The 23,606-nt window shown below is 40.7% G+C and overlaps 1 protein-coding gene across 2 annotated transcripts in view; it reads right to left on the bottom strand.

The window, feature by feature from the left end:
- The window catches only part of LOC128213538 (structural maintenance of chromosomes protein 6-like), a 93,697-nt gene that overhangs the window by 39,418 nt on the left and 30,673 nt on the right, over positions 1 to 23,606 (bottom strand). For both annotated transcript variants that reach the window (XM_052919327.1, XM_052919326.1), the window contains exons 8-10: positions 18,200 to 18,301; positions 9,403 to 9,540; positions 3,061 to 3,141 (exon numbers count right to left, since the gene is read on the bottom strand). In XM_052919327.1, coding sequence (XP_052775287.1) covers positions 3,061 to 3,141; positions 9,403 to 9,540; positions 18,200 to 18,301 — 321 coding nt within the window. The remainder of the gene's footprint in view (positions 1 to 3,060; positions 3,142 to 9,402; positions 9,541 to 18,199; positions 18,302 to 23,606) is intronic.

Here is a 23,606-nt window from a genome sequence, read left to right on the forward strand (position 1 = left end):
CTTTTATCATTCAAAGTCACTGTGACCTTGACTTTTGGCCCAATGACCCCTAAAAAAACAAGAGATGTTTGTCAAACATTATGCCCCCCCTGAGCGCCATGTTGTCAGGATTATATGGACAATTGAATGAAATATGCATGGACCGAAATGACAGCTGATTTGTTGCTGTTTTAAGATTATGACCATTTAAGTGTGAGGATAAAGTGTGTTATGACCGTCATGACCTTTGACTCTATGAACTCAAAATCCAGAGTCATCAGCTGGTCACCAGAAACCTAAATATCAAGTTAGAGGGCCATGGGTGCAGGCATTGTCAAGTTATCACAAGACAAGTTTTTTTCGTTCAAGGTCACTGTGACCTTGACCTTTGACCCAATGACCACTTAAATCATAAGGGGTCATCTACAAGTCAGATGCAACTCCAAGTTAAGTTTGAAGGCCATGGGTTCAGGCATTGTTGAGTTATCACTCGGACAACCTTTTACCATTCAAGATCACTGTGACCTTGACCTTTGAACTCTTTTGCGTTAAAGGTTACTGTGACATTGACCTTGGCCTGATGACCCCCAAAGTCGATTGGGGTCATCTACTGGGCAGGCCCAACCTTCATGTCAAGTTTGATGACCATAGGTCCAAGAATTGTCGAGTTTGCTTTCAAGGTCACTGTGACCTTGACCTTTGACCCCTAAAATCAATAGGGGTCATCTACTGGTCAGGCCCAACATCCATGTCAAGTTTGAGGGCCATGGGTGCAGGCATTGTTGAGTTATCACTTGGACAACCTTTTATCATTCAAGGTCACTGTGACCTTGACCTTTGGCCCAATGAACCCTAAAATTAATAGGGACAATCTTCTGGCCGGGCTCAACCTCCAAATCAAGTTTGAGGGCCATGGGTGCAGCCATTGTCAAGTTATTACTCGGATAACCTTTTACCATTCCAGGTCACTGTGACCTTGACCTTTGGCCCAATGACCCCTTAAATCAATAGGGACCATCTTCTGGCCAGGCCCAATCACCATGTCAAGTTTGAGGGCCATGGGTGCAGGCATTGTCGAGTTATCACTCGAACAACCTTTTACCATTCCAGGTCACTGTGACCTTGACCTTTGGCCAGATGACCCCCAAAAACCAAAGGGGTCATCTCCTGGTCAGGCCAATTCTCCAAGTCAAGTTTGAGGGCCATGGGTGCAGGCATTGTTGAGTTATCAATCGGACAACCTTTTACCATTAAAGGTCACTGTGACCTTGACCTTTGGCCCAATGACCCCAAAAACAATAGGGGTCATCTACTGGTCAGGCCCAACCTCCAAGTCCAGTTTGAGGACCATGGGTGCAGGTATTGTCACGTTATCACTCGGACAACCTTTTACCATTCAAGGTCACTGCGACCTTGACCTTTGGTCTGATGACCCCCAAAAACAAAAGGGGTCATCTCCTGGTCAGGCCCAACCTCCATGTCAAGTTTGAGGGCCATGGGTGCAGGCATTGTTGAGTTATCACTCGGACAAGCTTTAAAATTATTTTACCATTAAAGGTCACTGTGACCTTGACCTTTGACCCGATGACCCCCAAAATCAATAGAGGTCATCTACTGGTCAGGCCCAACCTTCATGTGAAGTTTGATGACCATACGTCTAGGAATTGTTGAGTTATCACTCGGACAAGCTTTGGTCTACAGACGGACCGACCGACATGCCTGTGCAAAGCAATATACCCCTCTTCTTCGAAGGGGGGCATAACAAAAGGGGTCATCTACTGGTCAGACCCAACCTCCAAGTCAAGTTTGAGGGCCATAGGTGAAAGCATTGTTGAGTTATCACTCAAACAACCTATTACCATTCAAGGTCACTGTGACCTTGACCTTTGACCTGATGAGCCAAAAAAACAATAGGGGTCAGCTACTGTTCAGGCCCAACCTCCAAGTCAAGTTTGAGGGCCATTGGTGCAGGCATTGTTGAGTTATCACATGGACAATCTTTTACCATTCAAGGTCACTGTGACCTTGACCTTTGGCCCGATGACCCCCAAATACAATAAGGGTCATCTATTGGTCAGGTCCAAGCTCCAAGTCAATTATGAGGGCCATGGGTGCAGGCATTGTTGAGTTATCAATAGGACAACCTTCTACCATTCAAGGTCACTGTGACCTTGACCTTTGACCCGATGAGCCCTAAAAAACAATAGGGGTCAGCTACTGGTCAAGCCCAACCTTCAAGTCAAGTTTGAGGGCCATGGGTGCAGGCATTGTTGAGTTATCACATGGACAACCTTTTACCATTCAAGGTAACTGTGACCTTGACCTTTGGCCAAATGACCCACAAATACAATAGGGGTCATCTATTGGTCAGGCCCAACCTCCAAGTCAATAATGAGGGCCATGGGTGCAGGCATTGTTGAGTTATCACTCGAACAACCTTTTACCATTCAAAGTCACTGTGACCTTGACCTTTGACCTGATGAGCCCCAAAACAATAGGGGTATGAGCCCCAAAAACAATAGGGGTCAGCTACTGGTCAGGCCCAACCTCCAAGTCAAGTTTTAGGGCCATGGGTGCAGGCATTGTCGAGTTATCACTCCGACAACCTTTTACCATTCAAGGTCACTGTGACCTTGACCTTTGGCCTGATGACCCCCAAAAACAATAGGGGTCATCTTCTGGTCAGGCCAAACTTCCATATCAAGTTTGATGACCATAGGTCTAGGCATTGTTGAGTTATCACTCGGACAAGCTCTAAAATGATTTTACCATTAAAGGTTACTGTGACCTTGACCTTTGACCCGATTAGCCCTAAAATCAATAGGGGTCATCTACTAGTCAGGCCCAACCTTCATGTCAAGTTTGATGACCATACGTCTAGGATTTGTTAAGTTATCACTCGGACAAGCTTTGGTCTATTGACGGACCGACCGACATACTGACATGCCTGTGCAAAGCATTATACCCCTCTTCTTCGAAGGGGGGCATAACAAGTATGGTCAAAATTAAACATACCAGTGTAAACAGTTTACTTCAATTGATTAATACGGAGATACTGGAAGAGAAAACATAGGCATGTACCTTGGCCTCTTCTACTTTCTGTTTGAAGCTGGGCAGCCGTGCTTCCTCATGTCTTCTGTCCCGGGCAAGAGGCTCCATACCCTGTAAGACACAGAAAATGAGAGCATTGGTTACAGTCACTGGCTAGTGGCTCCATTCCGTGTTAGACACAGACAATTGGAGCATTGGGTAGTCACTGGCTTGTGGCTCCATACCCTGTAACAGACAGGAAATGGGAGCATGGGTTACAGTCAATGGCTTGTGGCTCCATACCCTGTAACACACAGAAATTGGGAGCATTGGGTAGTCACTGGCTTGTGGCTCCATACCCTGTAACACACAGGAAATGGGAGCATTGGGTAGTCACTGGCTTGTGGCTCCATACTCTGTAACACACAGGAAATGGGAGCATTGGGTAGTCACTGGCTTGTGGCTCCATGCCCTGTAACACACAGGAAATGGGAGCATTGGGTAGTCACTGGCTTGTGGCTCCATACCCTGTAACAGACAGGAAATGGGAGCATGGGTTACAGTCAGTGGCTAAAGGCTCCATACCCTGTAACACACAGGAAATGGGAGCATTGGTTACAGTCAATGGCTAATGGCTCTATACCATGTAACACACAGGAAATGGGAGCATGGGTTACAGTCACTGGTAAGTGGTTCCATACCCTGTAACACACAGAAAAAAGGAGCTTTGGTTAGTCACTGGCTAGTGGCTCCATTCCCCACAACACACAGACAATGGGAGCATGGGTTACAGGAACTTGCCGATGGCTCCATAAACTGTCACACACAGGAAATGGGAGCATTGGTTACAGTCAATGGCTCCACACCCTGTTACACACAGAAAATGAGAGCATGGGTTACAGTCACTGGCTAGTGGCTCCATACCCTATAACTCACAGAAAATGGGGGCATGGGTTAAAGTCACTGGCTAGTGGCTCCATACCCTATAACCCACAGAAAATGGGAGCATTGGTAACAGTCACTGGCTAGTGGCTCCATACCCTGTAACCCACAGAAATTGGGACCATTGGTTACAGTCGCTGGCTTGTGACTCCATACCCTGTAACACACAGGAAATGGGAGCAAGGGTTACAGCTACTGGCTAGTGGCTTCATACCCTGTAACACAATGAAAATGGGGGCATTGGTTTCAGTCACTGGCTAGTGGCTCCATACCCTGTAACACACTGAAAATGGGACCATTGGTTACAGTCACTGGCTAGTGGCTCCATACCCCGGTATTACACAGAAAATGGGACCTTTGGTTACAGTCACTGGCTAGTGGCTCCATACCCTGTATCACAAAAAAAATTGGGGCATTGGGTACAGTCAATGGCTAGTGGCTCCATACCCTGTAACACACAGGAAATGGGAGCATTGGGTAGTCACTGGCTAGTGGCTCCATACCCTGTAACACTCTGAAAATGGGACCATTGGTTACAGTCAATGGCTAGTGGCTCCATACCCCGGTATCACACAGAAAATAGGACCATTGGTTACAGTCACTGGCTAGTGGCTCCATACCCTGTATCACACAGAAAATGGGGTCATCGGGTACAGTCAACGGCTAGTGGCTCCATACCCTGTAACACACAGAAAATGGGACCATTGGTTACAGTCACTGGCTAGTGGTTCCATACCCTGTATCACACAGAAAATGGGGGCATATGGGGGCATCGGGTACAGTCAATGGGCTTGTGGCTCAATGCCTTGTAACACACAGAAAATGGGAGCATTGGTTACAGTCACTGGCTAGTGGCTCCATACCCTGTAACACAGAGAAAATGGGAGGATTGGTTACAGTCACTGGCTAGTGGCTCCATACCCTGTAACACACAGAAAATGGGACCATTGGTTACAGTCACTGGCTAGTGGTTCCATACCCTGTATCACACAGAAAATGGGACCATTGGTTACAGTCACTGGCTAGTGGTTCCATACCCTGTATCACATAGAAAATGGGAGCATTGGTTACAGTCACTGGCTAGTGGCTCCATACCCTGTATCACACAGAAAATGGGAGCATTGGTTACAGTCACTGGCTAGTGGCTCCATACCCTGTATCACATAGAAAATGGGAGCATTGGTTACAGTCACTGGCTAGTGGCTCCATACCCTGTATCACACAGAAAATGGGAGGATTGGTTACAGTCACTGGCTAGTGGCTCCATACCCTGTAACACAGAGAAAATGGGAGCATTGGTTACAGTCACTGGCTAGTGGCTCCATACCCTGTATCACACAGAAAATGGGAGGATTGGTTACAGTCACTGGCTAGTGGTTCCATACCCTGTATCACACAGAAAATGGGGGCATATGGGGGCATCGGGTACAGTCAATGGGCTTGTGGCTCAATACCTTGTAACACACAGAAAATGGGAGCATTGGTTACAGTCACTGGCTAGTGGCTCCATACCCTGTAACATATAGAAAATGGGAGGATTGGTTACAGTCACTGGCTAGTGGCTCCATACCCTGTATCACATAGAAAATGGGAGGATTGGTTACAGTCACTGGCTAGTGGCTCCATACCCTGTATCACATAGAAAATGGGAGGATTGGTTACAGTCACTGGCTAGTGGCTCCATACCCTGTAACACAGAGAAAATGGGAGCATTGGTTACAGTCACTGGCTAGTGGCTCCATACCCTGTATCACATAGAAAATGGGAGGATTGGTTACAGTCACTGGCTAGTGGCTCCATACCCTGTAACACAGAGAAAATGGGAGGATTGGTTACAGTCACTGGCTAGTGGCTCCATACCCTGTAACATATAGAAAATGGGAGGATTGGTTACAGTCACTGGCTAGTGGCTCCATACCCTGTATCACATAGAAAATGGGAGCATTGGTTTCAGTCACTGGCTAGTGGCTCCATACCCTGGATCACATAGAAAATGGGAGCATTGGTTACAGTCACTGGCTAGTGGCTCCATACCCTGTATCACATAGAAAATGGGAGCATTGGTTACAGTCACTGGCTAGTGGCTCCATACCCTGTAACACAGAGAAAATGGGAGGATTGGTTACAGTCACTGGCTAGTGGCTCCATACCCTGTATCACATAGAAAATGGGAGGATTGGTTACAGTCACTGGCTAGTGGCTCCATACCCTGTAACACAGAGAAAATGGGAGGATTGGTTACAGTCACTGGCTAGTGGCTCCATACCCTGTAACACAGAGAAAATGGGAGCATTGGTTACAGTCACTGGCTAGTGGCTCCATACCCTGTATCACATAGAAAATGGGAGGATTGGTTACAGTCAATGGCTAGTGGCTCCATACCCTGTATCACACAGAAAATGGGAGCATTGGTTACAGTCACTGGCTAGTGGCTCCATACCCTGTAACACAGAGAAAATGGGAGCATTGGTTACAGTCACTGGCTAGTGGCTCCATACCCTGTATCACACAGAAAATGGGAGCATTGGTTACAGTCACTGGCTAGTGGCTCCATACCCTGTATCACATAGAAAATGGGAGGATTGGTTACAGTCACTGGCTAGTGGCTCCATACCCTGTAACACAGAGAAAATGGGAGGATTGGTTACAGTCACTGGCTAGTGGCTCCATACCCTGTAACACAGAGAAAATGGGAGGATTGGTTACAGTCACTGGCTAGTGGCTCCATACCCTGTATCACACAGAAAATGGGACCATTGGTTACAGTCACTGGCTAGTGGTTCCATACCCTGTATCACACAGAAAATGGGACCATTGGTTACAGTCACTGGCTAGTGGTTCCATACCCTGTAACACACAGAAAATGGGAGCATTGGTTACAGTCACTGGCTAGTGGTTCCATACCCTGTATCACACAGAAAATGGGACCATTGGTTACAGTCACTGGCTAGTGGTTCCATACCCTGTATCACACAGAAAATGGGAGCATTGGTTACAGTCACTGGCTAGTGGCTCCATACCCTGTATCACACAGAAAATGGGACCATTGGTTACAGTCACTGGCTAGTGGTTCCATACCCTGTATCACACAGAAAATGGGACCATTGGTTACAGTCACTGGCTAGTGGCTCCATACCCTGTAACACACAGAAAATGGGACCATTGGTTACAGTCACTGGCTAGTGGTTCCATACCCTGTATCACACAGAAAATGGGGGCATATGGGGGCATCGGGTACAGTCAATGGGCTTGTGGCTCAATACCTTGTAACACACAGAAAATGGGAGCATTGGTTACAGTCACTGGCTAGTGGCTCCATACCCTGTATCACAGAGAAAATGGGAGGATTGGTTACAGTCACTGGCTAGTGGCTCCATACCCTGTATCACAGAGAAAATGGGAGCATTGGTTACAGTCACTGGCTAGTGGCTCCATACCCTGTATCACAGAGAAAATGGGAGCATTGGTTACAGTCACTGGCTAGTGGCTCCATACCCTGTAACACAGAGAAAATGGGAGCATTGGTTACAGTCACTGGCTAGTGGCTCCATACCCTGTATCACATAGAAAATGGGAGGATTGGTTACAGTCAATGGCTAGTGGCTCCATACCCTGTATCACACAGAAAATGGGAGGATTGGTTACAGTCAATGGCTAGTGGCTCCATACCCTGTAACACAGAGAAAATGGGAGGATTGGTTACAGTCACTGGCTAGTGGCTCCATACCCTGGATCACATAGAAAATGGGACCATTGGTTACAGTCACTGGCTAGTGGCTCCATACCCTGTATCACATAGAAAATGGGAGGATTGGTTACAGTCACTGGCTAGTGGCTCCATACCCTGTATCACACAGAAAATGGGAGGATTGGTTACAGTCACTGGCTAGTGGCTCCATACCCTGTAACACAGAGAAAATGGGAGCATTGGTTACAGTCACTGGCTAGTGGCTCCATAACCTGGATCACACAGAAGATGGGAGCATTGGTTACAGTCACTGGCTAGTAGCTCCATACCCTGGATCACACAGAAGATGGGAGCATTGTTTACAGTCACTGGCTAGTAGCTCCATACTCTGTAACATATAGAAACATACAGAAAATGGGAGCGTGTGTTTCAGACCAGAATAAGTTACTGTGAAATCATTTATATTCGTTGGCATGAAATTTCGTGGTTTCCCGAAAACTTACAATTTTGTGGGTACTTGAATTCGTGGTTTTTCGTTTTTGAAAAAAATAAAAAATAATCGAAACTGCTATAGTTCTAGATCTTCTGCATTATCTCCTAGCGCTGGCCCGTGATTTCCCTCTTCTAAATCACTCCGTTTATGACACTCGCTAAAGTGGTACAGCATGCCAATTAGTGCATATACCTATGTCAATTATCGATTTAATTGGAAATTTAGGTCATAAAAGAAGATGTACCCTGATAATAAAAACAGAAAGGCGAAGCCATTGAATGCCAATTAAGAATTTTGCAAACTGTGAAAACACCGAGAAAGTCCGAATATTTGAGTAAACAATCCATAAATTCACTCACTTTTGAATATCATCTCATTTCAATATTTATTCACACGTTTAAAATTGTTAAATAAGTATATTGAGCGCGTTGTTTTGTACATTGTCAAGTTGGAAGCTCAGTAACCTCCAATGTAATCGATTAATTATTTCATTAAAGAAAAAAATCGAGAGCCGACACTCATCACTCACATCTTATAAACTTGGAGACTTTCATGAACAGAACATGTTAAGGCACGTGCTTCAGTTATTTGGTTCATAAAAACACATTAAAATGATTTGGTTTATTATTTGTTAAAGGCTGATATAATATATAAATAAAACAATGATAGTAAGCTATACAGTGAGACAGATATTTACGCTGTATACTGTGGCCTCTGTAACGAATAAACTAGACTATGTACATAACATGGCAATTGAAAAAGTGAATAAAGGGTTTATATTTCGTGGGATCTTGAATTTGTGGATCACCCAACCCACGAAAACCACGAACATTAATGCCCCACGAACATTAATGATTTCACAGTATAACCAAATAGGTGAATCTAAAACCGTACAAAGCTTTGCCTCCATGTGTTATTTTTCCTTAGCCTGTCAGACCATTGAAATATTGGTATATAGAACAGTAATGTATGTATGTGAATGTTAAATTTTAATAAAACTGATTAGACAAGCCTCCTTGCAGTTCTTTTCTAGTGGCAGCAAATTTACATCCTGTAAAAGCTTGGATTTTTTTTTATCATACCTGTACATACTTCAGAACAAAAATATAGTATGATTTATCAGTCACGGACATCTATGATAAATTGCTAAGAACATTATTTACACTGTACATTTTAAATGCTATTAAGTTTTTCAAATCGACTTTTGCAAAACAACACTAATATTTATGTGTAAAAAAGCAAAAGAAGTTTTCATTGGTTGTAAACAAACCTTTTCCTTCTCTTGTACGAGGGACCATGCTAGCTCGTGGTTTAACCTCTTGATCTTGACCTTGAGGTCATCAATGGCTGTCAGAGATTTAAATTTCCGCTCCCAGGTCAAAACTTCTTTCTCAAGCTTGGGCATTTGCTACAAGAGTATACACAAAACTATGGAAATCTGATGAACATGTTTTCCAATCTAATGTAAGACACAATGAAACTGATATGATTAAATTAAACGCATCAGTGCTCCACATATCTGTTCAGGGTAAAGGGTATTGTAGCCCCTGACCATTCTGGTCAACCGGTATTGTAACCCCTTACATTCAGCTTTATCGGTTTTCTGAAATCTAAAAGGGTATTTTCTCTCTATTTGAAACATGAAAAGTTCTTTTTCCTTTTTTTAATAAATGTTAGTTGTATTGGCAACTTTTAACACTAACTTCGCATATTTATTCAGAACTACTTGCCAATGATTTGGTTTCAGTTGAATTCCTTAGATTTGAACTGCCTGAGCCAAAAATAAATGTCACATTTTGTGTCTGATAAGTAACAATTCTTTTGTACTTAGAAGTTTGTACATTTACAAAACTAGTGTTAGCTTTTTTTAGCCCTTGGCTTGTACCCTTGGCAGTCTCTCTCTCTTTTTTTCTTTGAATGACAATAACTTGATTCACACTATTCACTTCAAATTCAGTTCTTTTAATCAAAGGTTGGGCCCTTCCATGAGAACTATCAGCTAGTCAAAAAGTATTTGCCACAACCGGACTGTTTTTTCCCCCCTTATCTCGGTACACCCTCTAGATGGTGGGGCAGGTAGTGGTGATCAGTCACTACCTCGTCTATGTTGGCTTCCAAGTCAGTTCACTGCGTCGTAGCCAGAATCAACTGGATGCCCTCTCTGCAGCTCTCCCAAAAGCGTGAACGGCGGTCTTTCTGACTCGTTCCTTGATGCAATGTTTGTTGACAGTGCCGATTTTTTTCTTTTCGTGAAAATGGCAATGGTTATTTTAAACCATGCAATACTAATACAAAGCAAAATATTCTTTCTGACAGTATATCGTAAACGATAACCTGTAGGGAATGTTAAGTTTTGTAAAGCAAAAACCTTATATTGTACGCGATTGTTCTCAAAATGTCAACACCTACCAGAAAGAATTAAGAACGTGGTGAAGTGCTTAAAAAACAAGAGTATTATCGCAACGGTTTGTACTATTTGTATATTAAACTGCATAAAGGCAGTGCAAGTTTTTCACACCTTATCATACCACCGACAAAACATATTTCCACAGTGCACTGCTATGCTTCTTTAAATGCATGTTTAATTATTGTTTTATACAAAATAATATTGAACAAGAGATGTTTGTCAAACATTATGCTCCCCTGAGCGCCATGTTGTCAGGATTTTTTTGACAATTGAATGAAATATGCATAGACCCTAATGACAGCTGATGACAATAACATTGGATGCCTTTCAGGCAGTTTTAAGATTATGACCATTCAAAGTGTGAGAATAGTAGGTACAATGTTTAATCATGTTCAGATGATGACTGATATTTGCAGATAAAAATGTATCCTCTAAGCAGCAGGGAATAAATAAATATGACAAAATTTTAATGATGAATATGAGTTATGACCATAACCTTTGACTTAATGACCTCAAAATCCATAGGAATCATCAACTGGTCACCCAAAAGCTAAATTTCAGGTTTGAGGGCCATGGGTGCAGGCATTGTCAAGTTATCAAAAAGACAACCTTTAATCAAGGTTCAAGGCTACTGGGACCTTGACCTTTGACCTGCTGATCCCTAAAATCAAAAGGGGTAATCTACAGGCCAGGCCCAACTTCCAAGTCAAGTTTGAGGGCTATGGGTGCAGTCACTGTCAAGTTATCACTCCAACAACATTTTCACATTCAAAGTCACTGTGACTTTGACCATTGACCTGACGACCCCTAAAATCATTAACGGGTCACCTACTGGCCAGGCCCAACCTTTAATCAAGGTTCAAGGCTACTGGGTGCAAGCATTGTAGACTTATCACTTGGACAACCTTTTATCATTCAAGGTTGACCTTTGACCCCCAAAATCTATAGGGGTCATCTACTGGTCAGGCCTAGCCTCTGTGTCAAGTTTGTTGACCATAGGTCTAGGCATTATTATCACTCAGAAAAGCTTTAAAATCCTTTTTACCATTAAAGGTCACTGTGACCTTGACCTTTGACCTTTAAAATCAATAGGGGTCATCTACTGGGCAAGCTCAGCCTCCAAGTCAAGTTTGAGGGCCATGGGTGCAGGCATTGTCAAGTAATCACTTGGACAACTTTTAATCATTCAAGGTCATTGTGACCTTGACCTATGGCCAAATGACCCCAAAATCAATATGGGTCATTTACTGGTCAGGCCCAACCTTCAAGTCAAGTTTGAGGGTCATGGGTGCAGGCATTATCTAGTTATCACTCCGACAACCTTTTATCATTTAAGGTCACTGTGACCTTGACCTTTGGCCTGATTACCCCCAAAATCAATTTGGGTCATCTACTGGTCAGGCCAAACCACCAAGTCAAGTTGGAGGGCCATGGGTGTAAGCATTGTCAAGTCATCACTCAGACAACCTTATATCATTTAAGGTCACTGTGACCTTAACCTTTGAACCCATAACCCCTAAAATCAATAGGAGTCATCTTCTGGTCTGGCCTAATCTCCATGTCAAGTTAGATGACCGTAGGTCTATGCATTGTTGAGTTATCACTCCGACAAGCTTTAATATCTATTTACCATTCAAGGTCATATTGACCTTGACCTTTGACCCGATGACCCTTATAATAAATAGGTGTCATCTAAAGGCCCAACCTTTATGTCAAGTTTGATGACCACACATCCAGAAATTGTTGAGTTATCACTCGGACAAGCTTTGGTCTACCAAAGGATCGACCTACCTACCGACCGACATGTGCAAAGCAATTTAACCCACTTCTTCAAAGGGGGGCATAATAACTAATTTTAATCGTAAAATTATGAAAATTAAAAAATCATAAACATATAATGATACGCTGTATCCCGATCTTCAACTACTGTTTAAACTCAATTTAGATGATGTTAAGTGACATCCCTTTTTACATAAATCGAAACAAACTAGTTTTTACACCATTTATTACTCTGAAGAGCCAATTTCGGCCTGATTAGACCTCAGAAAAGGTAAAAAAAATTGCTAATGTTTGTAAGAAGCAGGCATTTTTTTACATCGATGTCTGATGGACAAAAGTGCATCTTATAACCAGTCATTTTCGTTACTACAATAATGTACAATTCTCTGTTAAAAACTGTCTCCCTTAGAAAATACTGCAGCATTTCAAGGTTCATAATCCAGTCATGCATGGGCGAATCTGGCTCATTTTTTAAAAGGAACCGAGCTCTCATGGATATCTAACTACTGTCTTAGTTTGCTAAGATACAATCAAAACTGAAGATTGTATTGCATTCTCAAGCAAAAATGTACCATGTAACACACAGAATAAGTGAAAATCTTCTTTATTAAAGCTGCACTCAAACAGATTTACCATTTTTACAACTTTTTATTTTTCTGTCTTAAAAGGAGCAATTTCTTGCGTTAATAACTTCAAAACAATGATAAAAGATTGCTGACAAAAGATCAGATCGAAGATTTTCTTATTTCTGTTCGAAAATCAATGTAAGAGAAATGCATAAAACAAATTTTTGAACTTGAATATAAAAATCTGTGATCTTATTTTTTGTCAGCAGTCTTATATGACTGGTTTCCATGGATTTTTGCTAAAAATTGGCTCCAAGACAAAAAATGAAACCAAGACAAAAAATGAAAAAAATTGTCAAAACGTTCAATCTGTGAGAGTGCAGCTTTAATGTCACTTAGAACCTTTTCACATTCACCCCTTAAATTGTTTACAGACAAATGGCGATGACAGACACAGAGTCATCGCATAAACCTTTGGCCAGTTAAGATAAACAAAAGGGGCCATAGTGGCCCTAAATCGCTCACCTGAGTAAAAGAGTTTAACCTTTGTGAATATTGAAAAACATACTGGTCAAACATGTTGCCTGGATAATCACTGACAGGACTTGTTACAGTTGCCTGCACACTGACAGGACTTTTCACAGTTGCCTGCACACTAACAGGAATTGGTGATTGACTGCACACTTACAGGATTTTGTTAAGTTGCCTGCACACTGACAGAATTTGATTCTCATACCTGCACACTGGCAGGACTTTGTTCAGTTGCCTGCACACTGACAGGACTTGATAATTGACTGCACACTGACAGAATTTGATTCTCATACCTGCACACTGACAGGACTTTTTTCAGTTGTATGCACACTGACAGGACTTTGTTCAATTACCTGCACACTGGCAGGACTTTGTTCAGTTGCCTGCACACTGACAGGACTTGATAATTGACTGCACACTGACAGAATTTGATTCTCATACCTGCACACTGACAGGACTTTTTTCAGTTGTATGCACACTGACAGGACTTTGTTCAATTGCCTGCACACTGACAAAACTGTGTTAAATTGCTTGCACACTGAAAGAACTTTTAGTATAGATACATAAACAACAAACAGTGCACCATCCAATAAAATCAACAAACTGCATTAAGCTCTAAAAATCAAATTTCAGAACACATTCAGCACCTTCCACCAATATTCTTCCATCTAGGTCAACATCACTTTCCTTCACTTGTTCAAAATCAAAGTCTTTATATAAATTAAGGCTTATTCACTATCCACACAGAAGATAAGATTGTAGCTTAGAATAATGTACATGAAGTTTACAATAATCTACATGAAGTTCAATGGAAAAGATTGATTATTAAATTTATCATTAAGTAAAAATGATTTTTTTTTCTGAAGAATAGTTTATAATTTTTTGAATCTATGAACCTACAAAAAGAACAATAATTACCTTAGAATAGACTATGTTAACGACTTAATAAAATTTAAATTCTATTCCCTTGTAACTGAAAATAAAAAGTAGTGGAATATCCAACAAAAAGGGAGACCATATAGCAAGACTTGCTGCCCTTGCCTCAAGAGTAAACTTTACATAACTATCAGATTTTAACATTTTGGCCATTTTGTTGTTGTTGTTGTTGATCAATCATGACCCCTTGTTGTATTTATGAAGAGGGTCTCCCCAAGGAAGCTTTCTGTAAAGTTTAATTGAATTTGGACTGGTAGTTTTAGAGGAGATCTTTTTTTTAAAGCAAAATAGGAAGCTGGCCATTTTGTTGTTGTTGCTGTTGTTGTTATTGTTGATCAATCGTGACCCCTTGTTGTATTTTTGTAGAGGGTCGCTCAAGGAAGCTTCCTGTATAGTTTCATTGAATTTGGAGCAGTAGTTTCAGAGGAGATGTTTTTTAAAGCAAAACAGGAAGACAGCCATTTTGTTGTTGTTGCTGTTCTTGTTGTTGTTGTTGATCAATCGTGACCCCTTGTTGTATTTTTGTAGAGGGTCGCTCAAGGAAGCTTCCTGTAAAGTTTCATTGAATTTGGATCGGTAGTTTCAGAGGAGATGTTTTTTTAAAGAAAACCAGAAAGTCGGCCATTTTGTTGTTGTTGTTGATCAATCGTTAAACATGTTTATTTGATTAAATGCCTATTTTTATACATTATATTCAATGGCATTGTACAAAACATGCATACTCTAAATATCCAACATAACATTTGAACATATATTGATATAAACAATATAAAGCAGTTAAACAATAAGATATTAAAACTTGCAACATTCATTCGATTAAAGGTGACTGATTTAGTAATATATGTACATAAAGTAAAATCATAATTAATCAAAGCAAACGATAAAAAATGTAAAAAACTCTAAAGACGCTAAAAATCAAGTAATTAACCCTTTCCCTGATACATACACCATTCTACTCCTCTATCGATAGCCTGATAGATACGCTTTTCTACTCCTCTATCGATAGCCTCATACATACGCTATTCTACGCTCTATCGATAACCCGATAGATACGCGATTCTACGACTCTCATTTTCAATTGTCAAAATAAACATCATCAACGATCAAAAACGCCTATTAAATGTTACTTATATCACTAATGATACAGAATAAAGTGAATGATGCAATAAAATAAACTTGTCATTATGTAAAGTTGTTGAATAAATTAATCCATTCGCGACATGAGTAAAATCCATACAACAGCACTAAAACATCGATGTTTTCTTTCAGTCTCGTGCCTTTTCCGCATGGTTGACCCATTTTTGACCAACATAATGTACAAGAGATTGTTCGTATTTATAAAGACCAATAAAATTCGCGGAAACCATATATCACGTGGCGAGGTCATAATGACACAGGTAGTGTCTTTGGGTTTCAGAAGCGACCTAAATGAAAAAAATACGCTGGCAACTTCTATTCTTGATAAAGCCATTAATTGTTTGTTATTCTGATATAATCTGATGCATTTATGTTAGCACGTACAGTAATTAATCATATAAATAATGAAAAAAGATGATGTTACTATTCAAGATTTTCGGAAAATCGCGACTAAAAGAGACAGAGGTCAAACACGCCTTAAAAGTTCACAGCGCATGCTTGACGCATGCTTGTCTCGTTTTTTTAATGGAAAATACCCATACACGTCACTAGCTATTTAAAACTACCAATAATTTATATCATATAAATATATCCTATTGATCACGCGCTAATGACGTCACCTGTCATGGTTTAGAAATGTGTCAAAATGGCTGATTTACGATGTAGTAAACAAGAGTCTGGCTTGAATAAACACATGTCATTTGTCACTTCTGTTTCCAAAAATGGAATGTTAATCCGGTAATAAAAATGTCCCCTTACGTCTGTTAATCAAAGTTAGTATTTTGTTGTGAATACACGGATAATAATAAACTTATATGTGATATGACAATATGCATCTGCAGTGAATTTACTTGTAGTAAACGTTTTTATAGTTTTAAAGTCTTGTTCCTTCTTTTTCACCCATGGTCAATTATGTAAGAAACCCCAAAAATAATACAGCTCAGTTGTTTTTTAAAATGTTTTAAAAGCAATATTTACAGTCTTATTAGTCTGAATTATTCATCAAATATGCAGTTATATACAGCCAAACATGCCTGTAAGTGCAGATTTGTGATAGAAATTGGCTAAAAAATATGTTTGAACAAATGATATTATGGAACTATACATCTGACAGAAATAAAATTTATATCATAACAAAGATAATTTTATGCTCTAAAAATCATACATTCACATCAAAATGATAAAATGATTCCTTCTACTTCTAATTATGATCTTAGCAGAGCAGGTATCAATTTCTTACTGAATTTTCCAATACCTCTATGGAGATAGGGTTCTGAAAGGGGCCAGCTCCCTATTAGGTACTGATAAGCATTTTACAGATAAGGGCATGCACTAGTGGTAGCTTATATGGTCACTTATCTATCAGGGAAAGGGTTAAAACAAGTCATAAAACTGTGTAAAATAGTGAGTTTTGAGGTTTTTCTTGAACACATCTATAGACACTGACTGCTTAATATACAATGGCAGATAATTCCATAGTTTTGGTCTGACTGTGCAAAAACTTCTATCGTTAAACCTTGTTCTCTTGTTAAATGGTACATCATACTTGATACCAGGGTATCTAGCTGATCTTAATCCTTGTCTACAACTAACACTCTCAGACAATAACTCAGTCAAATAAGCAGGAGCCCTACCCGTACCACAGTTGAACATAACTGTCAATATCTTGAAATTGATTCTAGCCTTTATTGGCAGCCAGTGTAGATCATAGAGAGCCTGCTTTGCCCCATCATAATTGCCTCGGTTAAGAACTAATTTTGCGCACATATTTTGGATGCGCTGCATTTTGGTTAACTCTATCTCAGAAATAACATACAATATAAGGTTACAGTAGTCCAAATGAGAGATAACAAGTGAAAGTAAAAGGATTTCGGTTGCAGCTCTGGTTAAATATTTTCTTATACACTTCACCCTGAAAAAGTTCAACATTGCAGTGCGGCATTTACGCTTCACGTGTTCCTTAAAGGATAAGGTTTTGTCAAGAAAGGCACCTAAGTATCTAATGCAGCTTTCTCGGTGTACAGCATCACCAGCAATATCTATATTTGTAGTGACACATTTATTAAGTTGAGCCTTACTGCCAAACATAATGAATTCTGTTTTGGAAGTGTTAATTTTCAGTTAGTTTGCGTTCATCCACTTGTTTATCGTAACTGCACATGTTTCTAGTTCGTGAATATTTTGCTGTTCATGTATTGGAGACGCCGGACTAAAGCATTTGTCGGCGATATGATCATCACCAAAATCGACGGAGGAATGACATCAAACAGAGTACCAGCATAGGTCAGGTATAGCCAGGGACAATCGTGACCCCTTGTTGTATTTCTGTAGATGGTCACCCAAGGAAGCTTCCTGTGAAGTTTCATTGAATTTGGCCATGTAGTTTCAGAGGAGAAGTTTTTTAAGCAATTGTTGTCAGACGGACTGACAGACGGACGCCGGACAAAGACCCATCACAGTAACTCACCTTGAGCACTTTGTGCTCTGGTGAGCTAAAAACCTGCAAATATTCAATGCCTTTCAGCTTTGAGTTGTAGATTTTATAGGGAGCGTTTGGTTGACAAGCATCTTTCTCCCCCACGCATCTCTCCCCCTTAAGCTTTTAGATGAAATAATACTAATTCAGCTTTTTCATATCAACTGTCTTTGAAAGGTAAATTCAAGATAGTAAAAGACATCTTTGAAATTGTATCTGCAGAGACATGGCTCACCTCTACTTTTTGATTAATGATTTCCGTTGTTATATTTTTATGATCGTTAGCACGGTCATAGTCCTCTTTTATCTGTTCTAGTTGAGTCGCCTTCAGAAAAAACTGCAAACAATACACACAGAGTAATTAAACACGGGAATATAAGAATATAGGAAACTAGCTATCATAACCCAGCACTGGCAAGGCTGAATGTAACTTAATGTAACGAAGTTATGTGGATATATCTTATTGCTTTTTTTAACAAAAATATATAGTTATGAAATTTGATATATGTTTAGACACGTAACAAATACATATTATACCTTTATACGTATGTATTTTAATGACATACTGTTGTAATAAACTGTATGTTCTGTTCTTGATAGTTATTATGACTAACATCTTTTCTTGATGTTGGTGGCTAATTTACACATCCTTAACATGCTGGCTAACTTACACATCCTTGACATGGTGGATAACTTAATCATCCTTGACATGGTGGTAAACTTACACATCCTTGACATGGTGGTAAACTTACACATCCTTGACATGGCGACTAACTTACATGTCCTTGACATGGTGAAAACTTACATGTCCTTGACATGGTGGATAACTTACACATCCTTGACATGGTGGTAAACTTACACATCCTTGACATGGTGATTAACTTACACATCCTTGACATGGTGGTAAACTTACACATCCTTGACATGGTGGTAAACTTACACATCCTTGACATGGTGGTAAACTTACACATCCTTGACATGGTGGTAAACTTACACATCCTTGACATGCTGGCTAACTTACACATCCTTGACATGGTGGTAAACTTACACATCCTTGACATGGTGGTAAACTTACACATCCTTGACATGGTGGTAAACTTACACATCCTTGACATGGTGGCTAACTTACACATCCTTGACATGGTGGTAAACTTACACATCCTTGACATGGTGGATAACTTACATGTCCTTGACATGGTGGATAACTTACACATCCTTGACATGGTGGATAACTTACATGTCCTTGACATGGTGGTAAACTTACACATCCTTGACATGGTGGTAAACTTACACATCCTTGACATGGTGATTAACTTACACATCCTTGACATGGTGATTAACTTACACATCCTTGACATGGTGATTAACTTACACATCCTTGACATGGTGGTAAACTTACACATCCTTGACATGGTGGCTAACTTACACATCCTTGACATGGTGGTAAACTTACACATCCTTGACATGGTGGATAACTTACATGTCCTTGGCATGGTGGATAACTTACACATCCTTGACATGGTGGATAACTTACATGTCCTTGACATGGTGGTAAACTTACACATCCTTGACATGGTGGTAAACTTACACATCCTTGACATGGTGACTAACTTACATGTCCTTGACATGGTGGATAACTTACACATCCTTGACATGGTGGATAACTTACACATCCTTGACATGGTGGTAAACTTACACATCCTTGACATGGTGGTAAACTTACACATCCTTGACATGGTGGTAAACTTACACATCCTTGACATGGTGGCTAACTTACACATCCTTGACATGGTGGCTAACTTACACATCCTTGACATGGTGGCTAACTTACACATCCTTGACATGGTGGCTAACTTACACATCCTTGACATGGTGGCTAACTTACACATCCTTAACATAGTGATAAACTTACACATCCTTGACATGCTGGCTAACTTACACATCCTTGACATGGTGGTAAACTTACACATCCTTGACATGGTGGCTAACTTACACATCCTTGACATGGTGGTAAACTTACACATCCTTGACATGGTGGATAACTTACACATCCTTGACATGGTGGTAAACTTACACATCCTTGACATGGTGGTAAACTTACACATCCTTGACATGGTGGTAAAGTTACACATCCTTGACATGGTGGCTAACTTACACATCCTTGACATGGTGGCTAACTTACACATCCTTGACATGGTGGTAAACTTACACATCCTTGACATGCAGGCTTACTTACACATCCTTGACATGGTGGCTAACTTACACATCCTTGACATGGTGGCTAACTTACACATCCTTGACATGGTGGCTAACTTACACATCCTTGACATGGTGGTAAACTTACACATCCTTGACATGGTGGCTAACTTACATGTCCTTGACATGGTGGATAACTTACACATCCTTGACATGGTGGATAACTTACATGTCCTTGACATGGTGGTAAACTTACACATCCTTGACATGGTGGTAAACTTACACATCCTTGACATGGTGACTAACTAACATGTCCTTGACATGCAGGCTTACTTACACATCCTTGACATGGTGGCTAACTTACACATCCTTGACATGGTGGCTAACTTACACATCCTTGACATGGTGGCTAACTTACACATCCTTGACATGGTGGTAAACTTACACATCCTTGACATGGTGGATAACTTACACATCCTTGACATGGTGGCTAACTTACACATCCTTAACATAGTGATTAACTTACACATCCTTGACATGCTGGCTAACTTACATGTCCTTGACATGGTGGATAACTTACACATCCTTGACATGGTGGTAAACTTACACATCCTTGACATGCTGGCTTACTTACACATCCTTGACATGGTGGCTAACTTACACATCCTTGACATGGTGGCTAACTTACACATCCTTGACATGGTGGATAACTTACACATCCTTGACATGGTGGATAACTTACACATCCTTGACATGGTGACTAACTAACATGTCCTTGACATGCAGGCTTACTTACACATCCTTGACATGGTGGCTAACTTACACATCCTTGACATGGTGATTAACTTACACATCCTTGACATGGTGGATAACTTACACATCCTTGACATGGTGGATAACTTACACATCCTTGACATGGTGGATAACTTACACATCCTTGACATGGTGGCTAACTTACACATCCTTGACATTGTGGCTAACTTACACATCCTTGACATGGTGGCTAACTTACACATCCTTGACATGGTGATTAACTTACACATCCTTGACATGGTGGCTAACTTACACATCCTTGACATGGTGGCTAACTTACACATCCTTGACATGGTGGATAACTTACACATCCTTGACATGGTGGATAACTTACACATCCTTGACATGGTGGATAACTTACATTTTCTTGACATTGTGGCTAACTTACACATTCTTGACATTGTGGCTAACTTACACATCATTGACATGCTGGCTAACTTACACATCCTTGACATGGTGATTAACTTACACATCCTTGACATGGTGATTAACTTACACATCCTTGACATGGTGATTAACTTACACATCCTTGACATGGTGGATAACTTACACATCCTTGACATGGTGATTAACTTACACATCCTTGACATGCTGCCTTACTTACACATCCTTGACATGCTGGCCAATTTACACATCCTTGACACGGTGGCTAATTTACACATCCTTGACATATTGGCTAATTTACACATCCTTGACATTGTGATTAACTTACACATCCTTGACATGCTGGCTTACTTACACATCCTTGACATGGTGGCTAACTTACACATCCTTGACATGGTGGCTAACTTACACATCCTTGACATGGTGGCTAACTTACACATCCTTGACATGGTGGATAACTTACACATCCTTGACATGGTGATTAACTTACACATCCTTGACATGGTGATTAACTTACACATCCTTGACATGCTGGCTAATTTACACATCCTTGACATGGTGGCTAATTTACACATCCTTGACATGGTGGCTAATTTACACATCCTTGACATGGTGATTAACTTACACATCCTTGACATGCTGGCTTACTTACACATCCTTGACATGGTGGATAACTTACACATCCTTGACATGGTGATTAACTTACACATCATTGACATGCTGGCTTACTTACACATCCTTGACATGGTGGCTAATTTACACATCCTTGACATGGTGGATCACTTACACATCCTTGACATGGTGGCTAATTTACACATCCTTGACATTGTGATTAACTTACACATCATTGACATGCTGGCTTACTTACACATCCTTGACATGGTGGCTAATTTACACATCCTTGACATGGTGGATCACTTACACATCCTTGACATGGTGGCTTACTTACACATCCTTGACATGCTGTCTTATTTACACATCCTTGACATGGTGGCTAATTTACACATCCTTGACATGGTGGCTAATTTACACATCCTTCACATTGTGATTAACTTAAACATCATTGACATGCTGGCTTACTTACACATCCTTGACATGGTGGCTAATTTACACATCCTTGACATGGTGGATAACTTACACATCCTTGACATGGTGGATAACTTACACATCCTTGACATGCTGGCTAACTTACACATCCTTGACATGGTGATTAACTTACACATCCTTGACATGGTGGTAAACTTACACATCCTTGACATGCTGGCTAATTTACACATCCTTGACATGGTGGCTAACTTACACATCCTTGACATGGTGGCTAATTTACACATCCTTGACATGGTGGCTAACTTACACATCCTTGACATGGTGGCTAATTTACACATCCTTGACATGGTGGCTAATTTACACATCATTGACATGGTGGCTAACTTACACATCCTTGACATGGTGGCTAACTTACACATCATTGACATGGTGGCTAACTTACACATCATTGACATGGTGGATAACTTACACATCCTTGACATGGTGGCTAACTTACACATCCTTGACATGGTGGATAACTTACACATCCTTGACATGCTGGCTAACTTACACATCCTTGACATGCTGGCTAACTTACACATCCTTGACATGGTGGCTAACTTACACATCCTTGACATGGTGATTAACTTACACATCATTGACATGGTGGCTAACTTACACATCCTTGACATGGTGGATAACTTACACATCTTTGACATGGTGGATAACTTACACATCCTTGACATGGTGGCTAACTTACACATCCTTGACATGGTGGCTAATTTACACATCCTTGACATGGTGGCTAATTTACACATCATTGACATGGTGGATAACTTACACATCCTTGACATGGTGGCTAACTTACACATCCTTGACATGGTGGATAACTTACACATCCTTGACATGGTGGATAACTTACACATCCTTGACATGGTGGCTAACTTACACATCCTTGACATGCTGGCTAACTTACACATCCTTGACATGCTGGCTAACTTACACATCCTTGACATGGTAATTAACTTACACATCCTTGACATGCTGGTTTACTTACACATCCTTGACATGGTGACTTACTTACACATCCTTGGCATGGTGGCTAACTTACACATCATTGACATGCTGGCTTACTTACACATCCTTGACATGGTGGCTAATTTACACATCCTTGACATGGTGGCTAATTTACACATCCTTGACATGGTGGCTAACTTACACAT

The sequence above is a fragment of the Mya arenaria genome, chromosome 13 (assembly GCF_026914265.1).
Source record: "Mya arenaria isolate MELC-2E11 chromosome 13, ASM2691426v1".
NCBI classification, from domain to species: Eukaryota; Metazoa; Mollusca; class Bivalvia; order Myida; family Myidae; genus Mya; species Mya arenaria.